The sequence below is a fragment of the Pleurodeles waltl genome, chromosome 1_1, assembly GCF_031143425.1.
Source record: "Pleurodeles waltl isolate 20211129_DDA chromosome 1_1, aPleWal1.hap1.20221129, whole genome shotgun sequence".
Taxonomy (NCBI): domain Eukaryota; kingdom Metazoa; phylum Chordata; class Amphibia; order Caudata; family Salamandridae; genus Pleurodeles; species Pleurodeles waltl.
Window position 1 is genome coordinate 443,798,393 of NC_090436.1, and position 21,005 is coordinate 443,819,397.

At 45.6% G+C, this 21,005-nt stretch overlaps 1 protein-coding gene across 3 annotated transcripts in view; it reads left to right on the top strand.

The window, feature by feature from the left end:
• The window catches only part of MSH3 (mutS homolog 3), a 1,766,808-nt gene that overhangs the window by 1,704,053 nt on the left and 41,750 nt on the right, over positions 1 to 21,005 (top strand). For all 3 annotated transcript variants that reach the window (XM_069224514.1, XM_069224522.1, XM_069224532.1), the window contains one exon: positions 2,371 to 2,545. In XM_069224514.1, coding sequence (XP_069080615.1) covers positions 2,371 to 2,545 — 175 coding nt within the window. The remainder of the gene's footprint in view (positions 1 to 2,370; positions 2,546 to 21,005) is intronic.

Below are 21,005 nucleotides of genomic sequence, written 5' to 3' on the forward strand. Positions count from 1 at the left end.
GGGGTGGAGTGGAGCCATTGCAGACTTTTCAACCTATCAGCTCTTGTGGAGAAAAAAATCTCCGCCTTGCTGGGTGTACTTTGCTTTTCGCTGAGACAGAAATTAGAAGCATATGATTTTAAACAGTAGTAAAATGACAGTGCCGAACTGGAATGGAACTGAGTTGGCAAACTGAGAAACTCGAAGCGAGTGGCAGAAGCACTTAGTGTTTATTGCACACCGTGAAAGCAAGGTTCAAAACCCACAAGCGCCTTTCCTCGTGATCCCAGTCCTACACTTATTTTGCGAGCATTGTTTGTACATGTTTCGCTGTTTCTGGCTGCAATCATTAGATGGGCACTTAAACGAGCGCCTATAGAATTAGCTTCCACTGCCTATCGGACATTTTGTTTGTCACGTTGCGATGTACAGAATGAAATTGCATGCCATTTGAGAATGAAAGGCATATACAAATCTCAAAATATAAATGTATATTCGTACTGCAAACATATTTAATCATGATTCATATGTTAAAAAAGGACTCAAAAGGTATCTTGGTGTAACTTCTTTCCTTTATGAGTGTGAAAATAGTGCATATCTGAATGTGTGACACATTCGCACTGAGGTAACAAACCGTTTGAACACATATTTAAAATAACACAAAAAGGTTAAAAGAGAAAAGCGTGCTGTCCCTCGCCACCATTTCACCACCAGGACGACTCTTATGCCCTCTATATTTGAATGCTGAAGAGGCGACGAAATTCCAGTGGGTTCATCTTCAACTTACATCACGGGGCTGTATTTTTTTTATTTTTTTATGAAAGTTATTAGTCTTATGGGACAGTGTACCAAAATATACGGCAGGGTTGACCAGTTAATGTGGCTAAAAAGTGCAGGTATGCATTTACAATTCCAATAGCTCCAATTCAAGTAAATGCGAGACCTACTGCATTGCAAATGCTTGTTTTAATATTATGTTCTTCTGTAAAGCCACCATTTGATAATCTGCATATGTGTGTGCCTTGATTTAACATGCACAAGTTTGTGACTTGCTTGTGACTTTTGGTGCTTTTAAAATAATTTTGATAATAATGCCATCATAATTGATGTCTTTTTGCAAATAGTTATGTCACTAGTAGTATCTTAGTGGGTTATATTGCAAGGTGTTTCATAGGTATTGGCCATGGTGCCACTTTAGGTGATCCATTCCATATGTTCATTCAGAATTAAGAGTTTCTGACTGGACATTTGCATTTTTTGCATCTTACCACATTTGAACTTCTCAGTTGTTTTGTGGACAACTACTCGCACATATCAACTTGTTCAACTCATTTTGATATATTATTCCACATCCTAGGAAATTCATATGTTGTACTGCAGGCAGTTCATTGCTTACAGCATATGACAGGGACGTTCTGGTGAATCTTCTCCCATCTAGAAAATAATGCTCTGCCTCTAAAAATAACACATTCTGAATTATATTGGAAAATGTTTACTTGAAGTATAATCTATAAATTACATTTTTAAGTTTTCTATATTATCCGTTATGTTATTTCTAAAGAAAACAACGATTTTATGTGATGAACAAATGCTACATAAAATATTGATTGTTGAAAAAATTACACCTGACGGCCATTATCCTGCATTTATATTTTTTACTCATGTTCCCATTCCATCCTTAAGTTCTTATCAGCAGGTTTCTATTCACTGTGAGTGTGCCATCCAAATAATATCTGTACCATTGTGGTCCTTCTTCTTAACTGTTGATTGTGCGTTCTTTTATGGTGCTTTTTAAATGTCACTGGTTGTATATGCCACCGTAGTTCTCCTACGCTGCTGGTTGAACATGCCATTGTGTCTTTCCTCAATGTCTCTCTTTACATGTGCCACTGTTCCAGTCTTGCTAACATAAGACCTTCTTTCAACATCCTTATTAAACATTATGAAAATTATATCATATTTTGCAGTGCCATTCCAGCTGATCTTTCCCTGATCTTGGGACAACCAGTAACATTTTTTGATACTGCAAAATTTGCTTGTTGGCTACCAGGACACCATGTAACAGTCTGTGGTACTGCTGTCTTGAGCGGGTCTCTTTTGAGAACCTAGCACTGACAAAGCGCATCTATATGGATTACTCCACTGTTAACTGTGCAAGGACTAGCCAGCATTTAAAATAAATTCACACCCCAGTATAATTTGGGCACCATCAGGCATTTAACCCATGCACATTTCCAGTAATATTTTCAGGATTGCTATTTCACTGATAAATAGACCATAAAATTGGTTTATTTAAAAAAAAAAATCAGTATGTTTTAATAAGCACTTGATAATAAGAATGGATATAGATAGTTCTTACAGCATAGTGAAAATATGTTTGTTTTTCTCTAGGATTGGAAAAGGAACTGAACCCCGAGTTTATCACTTTTTTGTATCAAATAACCAGAGGCGTAGCTGGCAGAAGTTATGGCCTAAATGTTGCAAAACTGGCAGATGTTCCAGAGGAAGTCTTGAGAAAAGCAGCTAAAAAGTCGAACGAACTAGAAGAAATAGTGAATGCAAAAAGGTGAGGTTATATATAATACATTAGTCAATGTTATTATCACAAAAATAAATGCAGTTTTTCATATTTTTTCAGATATCAAAATACTTTAGAATAAACCCATAAAAATCACGTCGTATGATGTTAATAAGCTAATAATGGATTACTCTTTTTAAACTTAATTGGATAATCCCCCTTAATTACTGTGCAAAACTTAGTGTTTCCATAGAGTTTTACTTTGAATTTGTAACATGTCAGAGCAAAGAATATATAATCATGTAGAATCTCTGTATCATATACCCACGTGTACCACCTCGCTGTCTCCTGTATGATTTGGGGACGGGTATCTCAGTTATGTGTGCTTCAGAGCCTATGACCATGTTGTGACATGCCACCACTGAATGAGACATCCATTTTTGTCACCTGTGGGCAACGTTTTATTACAGATTTGAAACTCAGCAGGGCAGTCTTTTTCTTCAAAAGGTAATGACGTAAATACCATTTAGTTGGCTCGTTAATAACACCGGTTATATATAAATCTATGAAACTACCAAATTGCTTTGGTAAATAGAACAGCTTTGAGATTCACACGATGTACATGTGAAACATTGTCTGCTATTCAGAAATGTATTACCGTTATAACTGTCCTCGTTGCTATTACTATGTTACCTTATTATGATTATTGAAAAAGATCAATATTATTTTCTTTAGCACAACTACAGCTTTAAATTGGTAGTATTTACACGTGTGTATGGTCACATGATTAAGATATAATAGTAAAGCTAAACATTTTTCAAGCATTCTAGTTAAGCCTAATGCCTTTTTGCTTCCCACTTCACCGGTGTGTTGTCGTCCATCCCCTGGTTTTAGCAATGCCATATCTGTGTAGGTTAGGTTTGCTAAGGTATGGTGGTATCCCTAAATACCAAATAATTATGAGTACATGACCAGCAGATTCTTGAAAATATTTGTTCTACGCTCTCCTCCTTTGGCCATCGAAGCTGATGATATGTCTTTAGTATAAACATAGCAAAATGTATTACATTTACACACCACACGAGAAATTTACAGAGGTCTACTGACTGGCTAGGTTACCTCCCACATATTAGACTTTGGAGTTTTACCAAAAAAGGCATTTTTGCTGCCTTCCTCACTAAGGAATGTGCCATTTTTCCATGTGGACCTTGAAATCTGTTAGTGGCATACTTGTATCTATAGATACAAATCTTGTTTGGGTATGGACAGGCTTTGGGATTTCGATATGTGCTAATGCAGAAGAAGCACATGTTAACCTTTTCAGGGAATGTTTGTTTCTGAGGGATACTTCTAACTCCAGATTCCTCTCCTTTAAACTATACCCAGGACTGGATGGGTAATATCAAAACAGCATTGCTCCCATGTGCCGGTAAGTTGAAGTCTAAATGGAAGCACTATAATGCCACCCTGGAGTCATCCCAGTCCTGCCACTCCCAGCCAGAGAAGTGGTGAGGTCGTCAGGGTGCCTCTCCATCTCCCAGACTCCACGGAGGAACCAATTTCACATTTAATTCCACTGCACCTAGAGTTTCTGGGGCCATCAGCGATATCACAATAGATTGAGGACTTTAAAGAGGTTATGTTTTTCATCTTTAGTGCTCTTGCAGCTCCCTCTGTTGTACCTTTGGGGCCCAATAATACATTGATGCAGCCAGTTGGGGTACAGCACTATTTGTGCCTACTTAACCTAACTCAGGTTTCACTTCTACGTCATGGCCTACTTTTAATCCAGCACCAAGATCACACTGGTTCTATCTGACTTTGAGCCAAATTAGTCTCAGCCACGACTGAGGTCGTGTCCTAAAGCTGCCCTGACCCACTTGGTCCCAGGTTCAGTTCAACTCAGACAGATCCATACCTCTACCTCAGAACCGCACCTCAATGCTCCAACAACTTTTCGATTCCGACTCTGATCAGAGTCAATCAGCTTTAAAAATGACTCCTTTTCATGCTGGCCAATCCGTCAGTCGTCCAAAATCTTTTGTCCTGCCTCACTCCTCAAATGAAGAGTAGTATTTGGGAAACTATGATCCCGATGTTTGAGCCTCAGTCTTGTGGTGAGAGAAGTTCTGAGGCTTCTTAGCCTGTTGGCCTCCTCCATCCTGCTTGATGACCATGCCAGGTGACGAATGCAGGCTCTGCAGCGGAATCCAAAGTCTCAGTTGGCCCAGCACTAAGGAAACCTGTTGGAATCCAAGATCAGCAGTGGTGGCTTAACATCTTACAATTTAGCATTAACATGCCAAACTGTCAGATGTTTTGTTGTCTTTTCAGATTTTGGTCCAGCAAAGTCTTGCACTATAAAAGGTTATATGACGATCCTTTCAGCCAATTTACATTTGTCAGACCAACCGTCTTTGTTCAAATCACCTGTTGTGATGTGCTTCATTAAAGGTGTGGCACACTTGTTCACTCCCAAACTGTTAGTGATGCCACAGTGTGCCTTAACTTGGCCCTGACATTCCCTATATGCCTCCCTTTCGAGGTGATACATAGCTGCTTGATGCTTCTTCTCACTCTCAAAACTGTTTTCCTTGTTGCGATCACTTCAGATTGTTGTATAAGTGAACTGCAGGCATAATTAGTTCAACCAGTCTACACTACACCACTTCCCCCCCCCCCCCCCCCCCCCCAAAAAAAAAAAAACTGGTGCTGAGGACCAGAGTGGCCTTCTTACGAAAAGTCGTGACTCCTTTTCACGTTGGCCAGTCCATCAGACTTCCAATTTTATTTGCCCCACCTAACTCCTGAAAAGAGAAGATTAATTGGCTGGACCCCAAAAGAGCTTTACGATTTTACATCCATCACACCAAAAGCACATTGGGTGAATGTCTTTGTGGCTTTCTCTGTCGGCAGATAAAGGAAAGGCTGTGTAGAAAAAGACTCTGCTGAAGTTGATAGTCCTCTGTATTAAGAGCTTCTACAATTTGGCCAAAAAGCTACCTCCAGAAGATCTAAGAGCCCATTCCACTAAATCTAAGGCTGCCTACCTGGACATGTATCAGGCTGTGACGTGGGGCCAGTGCACGTATTCACAAAGAACTATATCCTTGACAACCAGGTCTGACAGAAAGGTAATTTTGCCTGTTCAGTCCTGCAAGACATTTTGTCTGAGCCCATTCTACAATCCATCCACCTTGGGAGGTAGAGCCTTGGTATCTATTCTAAAGAGGAGTAACTTGCATTGAGAAGTATCCATCAGAAGAACAAGTTACTTACCATTGGTAATGCTCTTTCTGATGCCACAGATTCCTCACTCCCCTCCCACCAATCTTTTCTGTGGAGTGGTCTCTTTTTGCCATGTGAAGAGGCCCCGATTTAGAAATCTGCACACTGCTAACAACATTCGCATCTCAGGGTGCAGAAAGAGTCAAGCAAGAAACTGACGTTGAACTGCAGGGGTGTCACTTACACATGGCTCCACAGACACAGCTCTATGGACGGTGCAGCGTTCATCTAATGTTGCACAGCATTCACTGCCCATACAACCAGCTAGACTAGTGATTGCCTCAAGCATCTTGCGCTCCGCAGAGCCATTTGAACTCCATCCAGTGAGAGTGCAAAAGCAATCATCTAAAAAATGTTTGCCCACACTTGGAAAAATCAGTTCATACATTTAGTAACTTTCCATATGTATCTGTGAAACAAATATAGCTTTAACTGAGCTGCTTTACAGCTGGAGAAGACTTGTCAAATAAAATCTATAGTAGGCCTCTGAAATATTACTTAGATTCCAGATCGGCAGTTTAACCAGTGTAATAATCTCCAATCACCCAAAGTCAAGAGCACACCTTTGGCGCCTACTGCTTTTAGCAGTAGTTGCTTTTAACACCTGCATAGTCTGTAATAGCTGTTTGGTCTCTACCATTCCAAGCAGTTCCGAGGCCTTCACCTCATCTAATATCAGCGTAACTGTTCAGGGCCCATAGGTGACAGTATGCAACATCAGCTGTGACTTCAGCAGCTGGGAGTGTGACATTGAAGTATGTGAAGCAGAATTAAGCGCACTTGCAACAAATTGCTAGGCACGGTGGTCCAGAGATCTTTCTATGTTTTTCTGAATTAATTCCTCTGCTTTTCAACAGTGATTAGGTCAAATCTCTCCTTCTGAGAATCTAAAACCTCTTGCAGAAGATGCAAGAAGATTTCCTTGTAAAACGCAGATGACATCTGCATATGATGTCACGAAAACAATGACAATACCTTGGTTTAATGCCCCTGAAGGTCATCAGCGAGCAGGACGCCAAGCTATTTTTGGCCAAAGCCTGAAGGCACATGCTGAAGCATTCCTCCTGTCCTTCATGTAAGTCTAGTGACAGGACATGGTCTCTCAAACTGAGTTCTCACAAAAAAACACAAAAAGTTCTATGAGAAGGTGAAATCCTCTTCCACCTTATAGAAATAATCCTGCTCCCGGTACCATTCAGAGTTTTAACGCTGTTACCCAGTGTTGGAATTCCCAATTAATGTGCCACCCCCATGCAGGTCGGGTGCTTTCCGGCTGGCCATACTGGATTTGTTCATCATGTCTCCAGTACCCTTTGTCCACTAGCTACCCAAGGATAAACCTTCTCCTATGGGTTGGTGAGTCCAGTGGCTACAATGACTGTGCTTCCCAGTGCCATGCCTACACATACTATTGCACTAAAGTAAAGGTTGCTGACTTCCAAGATGCCCAAACTGTCAGTGTCGCCTACGAGGCCAACTTAGATGCAGCCCTTGTGAGCCACCTTTAGCGCTGCCCTCAAAATAATCCGAGATCATCTGAGTGGGAAAAGAGAAGGTTAAGGCAGGTTTTGATAAAAGGTCTTTAGCAGAACATCTTCCTAGGGCCCAGAGGTTTGCTTAGATGGAGGAACTCTTTGATTCTAATTCCAATGCCCTTATCATGGCTGATAACAACTAAAGCCAAATAGAAAAAAATTACATGGGAGTTGATAATTTTCTGCCCTCTTACAATTCCGATGCCAGCTTATAACTTGATTGATTTACAAAATTATAAGGGTCTGGATATTTCTCCAGAATAATATATTACTTACCTCTTGTTCAGAAGAAGTTGCTCAGTTCTCTACGGTGGTAAGCAAAGCAGGAGAAACATTGGTACGGACTGTACCTTTTGGGGAGGCAAAAACTAATAATTTGACGGATTGTTGAAGAGCCTCTGTTTTCTTTCAGTGGGTCGTTTAGTTGGTCCTTCAGTGGGTCCTTGAACCTCTTTCAGCCCAGCATTTTCATAGCCAGAAGTAACAGACTTGCTCTGTGTGACCCAAAGTTCTTACTGTTACACCCACTGGCAGAAAGTTTGATGGTACATGACTCTTTATCACAATTGAATCTGAATGTCTTTTTGTGGTGTAAAATCTTACTTAAATGGTGAGCCCTGTTGCCTTGCTTCTGAACTCAAGACAAACAAACTAAATCACCTCCCCAGATAGTGAAAGTGAACTGTCTGCATTTCTATGGCTTGAGGGCAGAGATCAGACTGGGAAGTGAGAGAGGTAGGTTCTATTGTTGGGGGGAGGAAATTTCTAGGCAGGGCCTTTACTTTTGTGTGTCTGATTACTGCTGCAGGAAGGCTGAGTACCACTCCGATGCAAGATCTCACCCTTCATTGCACCTATGTTGTGTGGTACTTCAGATGGAGACAGCCCTGTGTTACCTGCCATACAGGAGCATTACTTTACACAAATTCACTAAAATAAACTGTTATCCTTCATCCCACCATGATCACCAGATGGAAATGGAAAGAGCATCTCAAGCACAAACATTTAAAGTACAACATTCCTGTTTTGAGTTTTCCTTCCACGTGATTATTAGGAAAATTAAACCATATTTATTTTAAATCTATTTATCTGCAGGCAATGGTGTGTGACACTGGTGTTCTCGTGGCCCACAATGATATTGCAACACATGCAATTAATGTTGTTTCTTTCTACAGTTTTGCATGCAATCTCAAGAAATCTCCACAAAATTCCTAAAAATCCTGCATGAAATCTGACTTTGACTTAAAACTTCTTATTGTTGACTCTTCTTTGTCTTTCGATTGACTCTCTCCTTCTTTCCAGCCTCCTGATGCCTCCCCTCTGTGAGCATAGCCTCCTCTAAATCACATGCATGTTCGCCATGACCCCTGTTCTGGTATCTCTGCAAATTGCCCACACCTCCTTTTATAGATCACAACCTCTCCTTAAAAAGGCATACCCCTACACCCTCACAATACATAATTGTCTGGGTCCAACTAATGCATGAATTTACATATCACCTTCTTCCACTTAAGATCACACCTAACTCCTGTTAATTTATTCTAGCATATAGAAACGGGAGGAAATGGTTTCCTTAAGAATGCAAGACTAATCTGAATAACAAACAATTAGCCAAAAAACCCTATGAACCCTGGGTTCCAGATCAGCTGCTGCCCAGTGTAAAGCGCTACAATACCTCTTCAGGTTTAATAAGTGCAATATAAATGCAATTACAATACAACCTAGAGCAGTAAGCAGCTAGTGGACTATGAAAATACGAAATATTGTGAAAAGAGCTGCCCAAAGCTGCCAGCTTGCTGAAAACCATAAACTGTGTGCCTGACACTCACACTTCCTCATCCATCACAGTGATAAGCCTTGCCTCCCATAACATAATAGCCGCAATTTAGTGGTCCTTATGCACAACATGGAAACACTTCCACATAGGTTCAAAACAAAGGCAACACCCTTCCAACCACACACTCTACACAGTGCAGCATGCTACCCATATAGGCTAGCACTTCAGCACCCCACATAGGGGTAGTAAGTGCCATATAATTATTTATTGTTTTTGTGGTTTTATTTAGCGCAAACCCGACCCGAAGGTATTGGAGCGCTTTACATGAACACTAGTTATGTTACTTATTAATTTTTGGCAGGCACAAAGAGATTAAGTGATTCGCTCAACATCACAGGATTTTGAGCCAACGCCGAGACTGAACCTGGTTCTTCAGCTCCAAGGTCAGAAGCTCTGAAATAGAATACAACATAACTGATAGGTTAGGCTCTCACTGCAGTGCTGACAATGTTCTGCTCGGAGCTTCAGTGTCCCAAAGCCTGGGCAATGGATGTTCTTTCAATTCCCTAGCCTCAGGGTGTCCTGTATGCATTCCCTCCAATTCCCCTCCTCCCAATGGTGCTTCAGAAGATACAGGAGGAGAGGTACATAGTTATTTTGATTGCACCATTTTGGCCTCGAATGCCCAGGTTTGCCTTATTTTGAACATGGCTAGGGAGAGATTTGCACACCTGTCGACTCACCCATCTCCTCTTCAGTCGCCTCAGCTTCCAGTGTTGCAAATCATGCACCTGAGGTTGACGGCTTGGTTCTTGAGCAGCTAGATCTGCGGGAGATGGGTTGTTCTGACACAGTGGCCTTAGACATCCAAACGTCTAGGAAACCTTCCACATTACACTCCTATAAGAATTGGTCCTCTTTTCATAAATGGTGTGTTTCAAAGGGGTTTTTCTCATCCACTGTAGATCCCTTTAAGAATTTGTATTTTCTAAAGGAAGGATTCATGAAAGGTCTTAGTCCTGCGACCTTAGAGGCTCAATGGGCTGTTTTAAAAGCTCTCAAAATAAGAGAAGGTTGTTTTAAGGCTTCTCCACTGGTGGTCAGGCTTTTGAAGAGTTTTCATTTACAACAACCTGTTGTTAAAATTCCTGTACTGCCTTCAGATCCATCATTTGACCTTAAGGGTCCCCAACTCTCTCCTTTTGAACTTATGGAGCAGTCGGATTTGGCTTTTCTGTCTAAGACTACATTTTTCGTAGCAGTCACATCAGCTAAGAGTGTAGGAGAACTAGGGGCTCTGGTGATTTTTTTTTCTTTCTTTGAAATGTTTTCCTAATCGGGTTGTTCTGAGGCTGGACCCTAAATTTGTGCCTAAGGTACAATCTAATTTTCATTTCTCTCAATTAATTGTGCTTCCTGTCTTTTCTGATTAAATTCAGATAGTCCGTCATCTCTTGATGTAAAGCGAACATTGATGATATCAATGAACCGTACCAAGGATTTTTGTTTGTCATCCTCTCTTTTTGTCTCTTTTGGATCTGCTAACAAAGGTAAGAAGGCTACTTCTCAAGTCATTAGTAGATGGGTGAAACATGCTATTTCTCAAGCTTTTGTGCTGGCTGGAGAAGTTGCACGTCTTAAGATTCAAGGTCGCTAGAGCGGTTTCTACTTTTTTTGGCAGAAATGGATGGTGCTTCGATTCAGGAAATCTGTTGTGCAGTAACTTGTACTTCATGTTTGATGTTTGTTTCTGTTGTCTTGCATTCAACAATGAAGAAATTGCTTATTGATAACAAAGCTTTTGAGTCATACATTTGTCAGTGCTTTTCTGTGCCTTGGTAAATGCTCATTCTGTTAGGACTGGTTTGAGGAGGACAGAGTTGAAGGGGAAATCATTTCTTTACTTCCTGGTAATCTTAATTACCCCATACATAGTCCTCCTCATCCCAGTCTGTTCCCTCTCTCTCCCTTCCTGAGCACCTCTAATTGAGTCTTTGGAAAATTATAGGCTGAGTGGGAGTGGGGAGGAGAGGGGAGTATTTATAGAAGGATCAATGGACATAGAAAATGGACTGTGTTTTGGGAGCCTTCAATTTAAAATAGTGGTGAACTTCCTGTCGGAGGCGGGTTTCTGTAATCCCTGTATAAAAGGCAGTCTATAATTTCTTTATAATTGGTGATTTGTGACGCACCCAGTTGCCGAATATAAAGAAAAGACATCAGAACTTGACTATTGTAAGTTCTGAAAGTTGTGTTCTGAAGCAAAATCCCTCCTGCCAGAGCCAGTAGCCTAGATGAAAGGCAGGTCATGTCTCTGAGCATAATGTAAGATAAAGCAACGAAAATGGAAAGCTTCTTTTCTTTCTTCTGCTCTACTTTGTAGCTTACAATGAAGAGCAGAGAGAACTTGTTTATATTTTGCACTAATTTGATAGAGAAAAGCTAGAATCATTCTGCACATTTCTACATTCTGAGCTAATGCAGCCTTTTAAAAAAATTAAAAAAAGACTTCTATTGAGCTGTTTCCAATATCTGTTTGCAACACATAAATAACAGATTGTGTTTAATTTAGCTCTAGATGTTTTATTTTTATTCTTCAAGTTTTTTGTGGGAAAGGTAATGGTGTGACCATGTATTATATGGGATAAAGTACCTTCTGGTGTACATGATAAGGATATTGCAAGTCACCTCAAAGTTCTATAAACTTGTAAAGGAACTCGGCCCTTGGCCTTGTTCCTCTATATGGTTATGGAACTCCTCTGTGACTTGCAATGTCCTTATAATATATGGCAGGGGGTACTTTATGCCATGTATGTCCTGTTGGGAAACTGACTTCTATGACTTCCGTTTGTTTTCGGTACTGCAGTAGTCCATGTTTGAATTGCATGTATTTATACGTTTGCATATTTAAGAGCTCAAAATAAATGTGCAGCTACTTTTGTAGGATTTTTATCTGATAGAGAATTCTATTTGCAGATTCCTTACCTTAGAATTTTCCCCCAGGCGTCAGACAGGATCCGGAGATTTTTTCTTTGAGCAATACCCTTGCATGTTGGTAGGTGGCGTCTGTCGACTCTGCAGGCGTCGAGGTCGCTGTGATGACGTCGGGAGTAGTACATAGATGCCGCCTCAGCGCAGTGACGTTAGTTCTTTTCTTTCCGCGCCACGGGCTGATCCGTAGAGAGGTACCCTGGTCTCTTTTTGACTGACTTTGACCCTTTTGTTGTGTTTTTGGTGAGTTTTTTGGTGCGTCAAGGATGTCCCCGAAGACCGGTTTCAAGCAGTGCGAGGACTGTGACCGCATGATGTCGGTGGCGGATCTAGATCGGGTCTGTTTGTGGTGCTTGGAGCGCTATCACGACCCGAAGTCATGCTCCGAGTGCCAGGCCATGCACCCGAAGGCCATGAGGGAGCGGTCCCTCAGGCACATGTCGGTCTGGTGCTCGACTCCGCGTGGGTCCCGGTCTCGCTTGAGAGGAAAGTCTCGAGACGGTTCGCGGAGCCACCACCATTCTTTTTCCTCCAAGTCTTCGGACGCAGGTAAGAAGAAGTCAAATCTGTCCCATAGCCCTTCGACTTCACCCCGTCGCTCAGCTGATGCGACGCAGGAGGTGCATCGACGCGCGGGGCCTCCGTCTTCGGAGCCTGCTTCTGTGTCCGCTCCGCGCTTCCCTGAATTTCCGGGAGCCGGAGCGACCCCTGCCCAATTAAAGGAGTTCTATGAGGCCATGCGCCTCATTTTTGGGCAGTCCGACCCAGATACGGTGCTTTCGGGCCCAAGGGGTTCGGACGAGGGGCCTTCGGTGATGCGCCGACGGCTTAGGCTCTGGCCACTGAGGTCCAATCCAGATCCGCACCGATGCCGGTCGTACCACTGAGACCTTCCCCGGCACCGGTTCAATTGTCGACGCTTCTGCCGTCGGTAGTGCCCACTATCGAAGTCGACCCAATCCTTATCCCCGATGACTCGGAGTTGGATCAGCGTAGGCTGATACAGCTTCTTTCTTCAATGGGGCCTACTCACCCCAGGTCGGATTTGGACCTTATTTCTTATGGGTACGAATTTGGGGAAGTATTGGAGGGGTCCCTGGACCCTTATGAACACCAGGATGACCCATCTTTGGACTGGGCACAGGAATTGGGTGAAGCCAGTGGACTGGACACTTCTCCAGATGCTGGCATGCTGTCCCCTCCTACTGTGGCTACGGTGGAGGGAGCGACTTATGCTGTGATGGTCAGTAGGGCGGCTGAGGTCCTCGGCCTTGTGCTACCTACCGTAGAGGTCAGGTCCAGTCTCCTGAAGGAGGTGCTTCAGCTAGGGGCTTCCACATCTGAGCCCTTTTTGCCATTCAATGAAGCCGTCTCTCATGTCCCTTTGGGTACTTGGTCCAAACCCAACACTGGGGCTGCCGTGAACAGGACTATTGCACGGTTGGATGCGGCCCGCCCAGAGCGACCCTAAATTCCTGTCCCAACATCTCACACCCGAGAGTCTTGTCATCCAGCCTTCCTCTTCCTCAGGCGCATTCCCTTCCGCACCCCCGGATAGGGAATCAAAAAGGCTGGAACAATTTAAGAAGAAGATGTTTTCTTCCTCCAGTCTCGTGCTGCGGTCCGTGAACACCGCATGCCTTTTGGGCCCTTAAACCCACTCTCTGTGGGATACGGTTGCTCAAGTTCTGCCGCAGGTACCGGAGGAGGCCCGTACTATTGTCTCCCAAGCTGTCAACGATGGGAGAGATGCAGCAAAGTTCACGAAACAATGTGGGCTGGACACGATTGACTCTCTGCGAAGATCGGTTGCTATGACTGTGGCTTTGAGACGCCACGCCTGGTTGCGTACTTCTGGTTTTTCAGGGGATGTCCAACAGTCCCTCATGGACATGCCCTTTGATGGCTCCCATATGGAAATGCCTTCCTTGGCATGGTTACCCCCTGACTTTTTTTGCCTTTTGTTGATGCCAGTTATGATTGAAAGTGTGCTGTGACCCTGCTAACCAGGCCCGAGCACCAGTGTTCTTTCCCTAAACTGTACCTTTGCTCCCACAATTGGCACAGCCCTGGCACACAGATAAGTCCCTTGTAAATGGTACCCCTGGTACCAAGGGCCCTGTTGCCATGGAAGGTCTCTAAGGGCTGCAGCATGTCTTATGCCACCCTGGGGACCCCTCACTCAGCACATGCACACTGCCTCACAGCTTGTGTGTGCTGGTGGGGAGAAAATGACTAAGTCAACATGACACTCCCCTCAGGGTGCCATGCCCACCTCTCACTGCCTGTGGCATAGGTAAGTCACCCCTCTATCAGGCCTTACAGCCCTAAGGCAGGGTGCACTATACCACAGGTTAGGGCATAAGGGCATGAGCACGTTGCCCCTACAGTGTCTAAGCAAAACCTTAGACATTGTAAGTGCACGGTAGCCATAAAGAGTGTATGGTCTGGGAGTCTGTCAATTACGAACTCCACAGTTCCATAATGACTACACTGAAATCTGGGAAGTTTGGTATCAAACTTCTCAGCACAATAAATGCACACTGATGCCAGTGTGGGATTTATTGTAAAATACACCCAGAGGGCATCTTAGCGATGCCTCCTGAATACCAGTCCGACTCCTAGTGCTAGGCTGACCAGTTTCTGCCAGCCTGCCACAACCAGATGAGTTTCTGGCCACATGGGGTGAGTGCCTTTGTCACTCTGTGGCCAGGAACAAAGCCTGTACTGGGTGAAGGTGCTTCTCACCTCCCCCTCCAGGAATTGTTAAACACCTGGCTTTGAGCCTCAAAGGCTCATGCCTTTTGTTACAACACCCCAGGGCCTCCCAGCTAGTGGAGCTGCCCGCCTCTCTGGCCACTGCCCCCACTTTTGGCGGCAGGGCTGGAGGAGATAATGAGGAAATCAAGGAGGAGTCACCTACCAGTCAGGGCAGCCCCTAAGGTGCCCTGACCTGAGGTGACCCCTGCCTTTAGAAATCCTCCATCTTGAGTTTGGAGGATTCCTCCAATAGGAATAGGGAGGTGCCCCTCTCCCCTCAGGGAGGAGGCACAAAGAGGGTGTAGCCACCCTCAAGGACACAGTAGCCATTGGCTACTGCTCCCCTGACCTAAACACCCCTCTAAATTTAGTATTTAGGGGCGACCCTGAACCCAGGAAATCAGATTCCTGCAACCTACAAGAAGAAGAAGGACTGCTGACCTGAAAGCCCCACAGAGAAGACGGAGACAACAACTGACTTGGCCCCAGCCCTACCGCCTGTCTCCAGACTCAAAGAACCTGCACAGTGACGCATCCGACAGGGACCAACAACCTCTGAGGACTCAGAGGACTGCCTTGAACCCGAAGGACCAAGAAACTCCAGAGAACAGCGGCACTGTTCAAAAACTGCAACAACTTTGCAACTTTAAAGCAACTTTTAAAGAACTCTCTCTTCCCGCCGGAAGCGTGAGACTTCTCACAGTGCACCGGATGCCCCCGGCTCGAGTTCAGGAGAACCAACATCACAGAGAGGACTCCCAGGCGACTACAATGATGTGGGTACCCTGAGTCGACCCCACTGTACCTCCACAGCGACGCCTGCAGAGAGGAACCAGAGGCTCCCCCTGACCGCGACGGTCTGGTGACAAGGAACCCGACGCCTGGACCAAGCACTGCACCCGCAGCCCCCAGGACCGAGAGGAACCACCTACCAGTGCAGGAGTGACCAGCAGGCGGGCCTCATCCTAGCCCAGTCGGTGGCTGGCCAGAGAAGCCCCCTGTGCCCTGCCTGCATCGCCTACGTGACCCAGGTCCCTCCATTGCTTTCAATAGCAAACCAGATGCCTACTTTGCACACTGCTTCCGGCCACCCCTGTGCCACTGAGGGTGTGTTTTGTGTGCTTGTGTGTGTCCCCCCAGTGCTCTACAAAACCCCCTTGGTCTGCTCCCCGAGGACGCAGGTACTTACCTGCTTGCAGACTGGAACCGGAGCACCCCTGTTCTACATAGGCGCCTATGTGTTTTGGGCCCTCCTTTGACGTCTGCACCTGACCGGCCTTGTGTTGTGGCTTTAGGGTTGCCTTGAACCCCCAACGGTGGGCTGCCTTTGCCCAGGAGGCTGACTGTGTAAGTGCTCTATTTACCTGAGCAACTTAATCAAACTTACCTCCCACAGGAACTATTGATTTTTGCACTATGCCCACTTTTAAAATAGCTTATTGCCATTTTAACCTAAACTATGTGGACTACTGCTTTGAATCAAAGTTCTATACTTACCTGTGTGAGGTACCTTGCATTTTATGTATTTACCTCAAATGTTGTATCTTGTGGTTCTAAAATAAATTAAGAAAATATATTTTTCTATATAAAAACTATTGGCCTGGAGTTAAGTCTTTGAATGTGTGTTCCTCATTTATTGCCTGCGTGTGTACAACAAATGCTTAACACTACCCTCTGATAAGCCTACTGCTCGACCGCACTACCACAAAATAGAACATTAGTACTATCTAACTTTGCCACTATCAAACTCTAAGGGGCACCCTTGGACTCTGTGCACACTATCTCTCACTTTGAGATAGTATGTACAGAGCCAACTTCCTACAGCTCTCGTCCCTTTGGAGACGAGGCGGACTCGGCCTTGGAGATATTCAAGAAATTCCAGTCTACGGCTCGGTCCCTTGGCCTTTTTGCAGCCCCTCGCCCCCAACAATCTGCCTTTCGCGGCTACCTGTTGCATCCCCCAGCCAGCCACCGTGCCATCCATGCTGTTCAGTCGCTGGGTGGCCGGAGATGCGGAATCCCACATGGACATGGGACGGGGAACCAGAGGTCTGTCCAGTCTACCCCTGCCCCCGCTGCAGCTTCCAGATGCTCCTAGTGCATCCCCTCACTGCGATCCAGTTGGCGGCAGGATTCGCCATCACCTGCCCCACTGGGAATCAATCACTATAGACAGGTGGATTTTGCATATAGTTCAAAAGGGCTATTCCCTCCCTTTCGAATCTGACCCACTAGCCATGCCTCCATCAATCAGCCATCTCCTGGTGGATCATCTGGCACTTCTCTGCCAGGAAGTCGTGGCTGTCTTGGCCAAGGGAGCCATAGAGAAGGTCCCTGTGCCAGAAGTAGATCGTGGTTGTTTTTCCCGCTACTTTCTGGTGCCGAAAAAGGACAAGGGCTTACGTCCTATCCTAGACCTTCAGGACCTCAAGTACTTCCTCAAGAAGAAGAAAGTCAAAATGCTCACCCTGGCTCAGGTCCTGTCTGTCTTAGACCCAGGAGACTGGATGGTAGCGTTGGACATGCATGACGCTTAGTTCCACATTCCCATCCTGCCTGCCCACAGACGTTACCTACGATTCGTGGTAGGTCACGAGCACTATCAGTTTACTGTGTTCTCCTTCAGCCTCACCAGCGCCCCTGGGGTGTTCACGCAAGTGATGGCGGTGGTTGCAGCTCATCTGCGCAGGTTAGGGGTCTCAGTCTTTCTCTACTTCGACGACTGGCTTTTGAAGGCAGGCTCACCCCAGAAAGTCGTCTCCCGCCTCCAGACTACGGCGAGCCTCCTGCACCCGCTGGGGTTCACTATCAACGTGCCAAAGTCACACTTGACTCCCTCTCAGTCGCTCCCTTTCATCGGAGCTGTTCTATACACAGTGCAGTTTCAGGCTTATCCTCCCCAAAAGCAAGTCCAATATATTCAGGCTAGGATTCCGATCTTTCAGCCTCTGTCTTGAGTATCAGTGAGACTGACTGAGGCTGCTGGGCCTCATGGCCTCCTGCATCCTGCTAGTGACACATGCCAGATGGCATATGCGAGCTCTGCACTGGGACTTGAAGTCCCAGTGGCCGCAGCATCAAGGTAATCGCCCAACATGGACCAGATCTCGGAGGGGACTGCGAAAGACCTGCAGTGGTGCTGTCGAATCCGCATTGGGTCCACGGCAGATCCCTCTCCCTTCCCCAGCCAGATCTATCCATAGTGAAAGATGCATCGCTTCTGGGTTGGGGCGGCCACATGGGAGACGCAGAGTTTAGAGGCCTCTGGTCTCCGGTGGAGTCTGGGCTCCACATCAATCTTCTGGAGCTCCGGGTGATCTGGCTTGCGTTGAAAGCATTTCTTCCCTCTCTCAAAGGGAAACTAGTGCAGGTGTTCACGGACAATACTACCGCCATGTGGTACTGTAACAAACAGGGCGGAGTAGGGTCATGGACCCTTTGTCAGGAGGCACTGCACCTCTGGACATGGCTGGAATATCAGGGCATTACCCTGGTGGTTCAAGATCTGGCGTATTCTCTCAAAACCAGAGCGGACAAATTCAGCCGTCAATGCACAGTCAATCACGAATGATGTCTCCATCTGGAGGTGGTGCAAGGTCTCTTTCAGCAGTGGGGAGAGCCTTTGTTAGATCTGTTCGCCTCGGAAACAACGTGCAGTGTCAGCTGTTTTGTGCATTGGAGTTTCCAATGCGGCACTCACTTGGAGACGCTTTTTGTCTCAAGTGGAACTCTGGCCTCCTTTCCGCCTTTCAACCTATACCACTTCTGGCCAGAGTTCTCAAGAAGATCAGGAATGACCAGGCCCAATTCATCTTGGTGGCTCCAGACTGGGCATGGAGAGTTTGGTATCCAGAGCTATTGAGCATGGCCACCGATCCTCCACTCCGACTGCCTCTTCGGGAGGATCTTCTGTTGCAGCAACAGGGGACGGTTCTCCACCCGAACCTTTCCAATCTCCGCCTTCATGCATGGAGACTGAGCAGCGGAAGTTGACATCTTTTGATCTTCCACACGAAGTCTGCGATGTTATCTTGGCAGCCAGGCATCCCTCCTGCACCTCTATCTGAGGTTCTTTTGTTCATTCTTTTTTGACCCAGGAGGGCTCTGCTTTGGGCACCTGGGAGAAAACAGGGCTGATTGCAGAGGCCCCCTAACTGTTTGCCCCCATTTTTTACTTTTTGCTGGTGTTTTTCTGACTGATGGTGCCCTGGGTACTGCTAACCAGTCCCAGGGCCTGTGCTCTGTGTAAAATGGATATGCAAATTAGGCTAATTATAATTGGCTAAGTGTACCTACCTATAAGTCCCTAGTATATGGTAGGGCATGTAGGTTTAGGGACCACAGCATAGGTAGTGCACCCATAGGTGCACTGCTGAGGTGTGCCTGGCTGCTTTTAAATTTAAGTTATATGCAAAATCGAGTTTGGACTTAAAAGTAGTTCCAAAGTCTTAAACTACCTTATTTTTACATATAAGTCACCCCTAAGGTGTGCCCTATGAGCCCCTAGGGCTGGGTGCTATGTAACTATAAGCAGGGACCTTATAAAATAGTTTTATAAGCCCTGGTGAGGTAAAAACAGCCAAATTTGTTTTTCCCTCATTGTAGTGAATGACCTCCATAGGCTAGAATGGGGAGACTTTATTTAAATTTTTAAAGTCTCCTTAAATGATGGATACCAAGAGTTTGGTATCAAATTAATTGTTATAATAAATCCAACAGCTTCCAGTTGTTGGATTTAATATAACTTGTTCAGTTAAAGAGTTTTAAACTTTACCTGAAAAGTTGCCAATTTCAGCCCTGCATTGTTTTTGCTGCTGTGCTCTGATTGGCCAGCCTCTAGCAGCCTGGCCAGGCTGCCTTGATGAGGTGTGAAGTGGCCTGGCTTCACACAAAGGAATGTGCCTGTGGGAGGGAATCTCCCCTCAGCAGATGGTGAGGCAGGAAGGGGGAGGGCTGCCAAACTGGTCTTCAAAGGCAGAGAAGGACGTTTGGAGCAACCAGCAACACTCCCACATCCTGCAACCCCAGACAACTAGGTGCCCCCTTGATTAGATTAGGAGAGGGCAGGAGAGGGGTGTGTTTATGATTTTTAGGCACAGCAGTGGGTGGGCTCAGCCAGATGTAACCTCCAAAAATCAGATTCAACCATGATGGATTTTTGGAGAATGTTGCTTCCTGGGATTGATTTTTGCCACACTTCCCAGGAAGTGGTCATCACAGGGGGGGGGACCCTGCACCTGATTGGAGAACCAGGACCCCCCTGCTTTTCACCCAGGAGCAAGGATAAAACTGGCAGACCTGCACCCACATCTCAGTTCCCTACCACATCCAACAAGTAATAACTACAGAAGAAGAAGTACTAACCTGCTGGACCCCTGGCCTGCACCTGGAACCTGCACTCAGAAGGACTGCACCAGCTGCACACCTGGGCTTCACCACAAGAAGGATTTTGCCTGGCTTTAACTGGTTCAAGGAGGGACTCCCTGTTTGCTACAGGTGAAAAATTGCTAACCAGAGTCCCCTGCACCAACTCCTGAAGAAAGCGACCAGCTGACCACTGTCAAGTGGCCAAAAAGGAGTTTGCGCAAGGTGCATTCTGGGATTTGTAGTCCGCACCCCCTAAGGACCATCTCAGAACTTCTGGACCTTTGGGGTGAGCTGTGGACCTCAAAAGAACCTTAAAAGGACATCTGGGAGAAGCCCCAGAAGTTTGGAGAAGTTTGGAGAACTTTTGAAAAAAAGCTCCATCGAGGGACCGACCCGCCGCGGCAACTCTAGCAGGCTTGCCTCAACCGCGACCCGGCCTGATTTGCTGGTTCGTCCCGGTAAAGAAAATCTCAGAAAAAGAGACTAAGTCCGAAGGTAAAAAGTTGAACGGGACCTCCCAGCCAGCGTATCCGAGGAGGGCTCCAGGGATGTCGGATCAAGATCCAGGTTTACCCCGGTAGAAGGATTTTCACCTCGAAAAAACAACTAAGTCCGAAGGTAAAAAATCTCCACCGAGGATTCCTGCGACGCGTATCCGGAGAAGGGCTCCAGGAGGTCTGATTGGACTGGCAGGTTCGTCCCGCTGAAGAAAATCTTCGAAAAAGAGACTAAGTGTGAAGGTAAACTTTTAACCGAGGCCTCCCACGGCCTGTAGCCGAGCAGGGCTCCA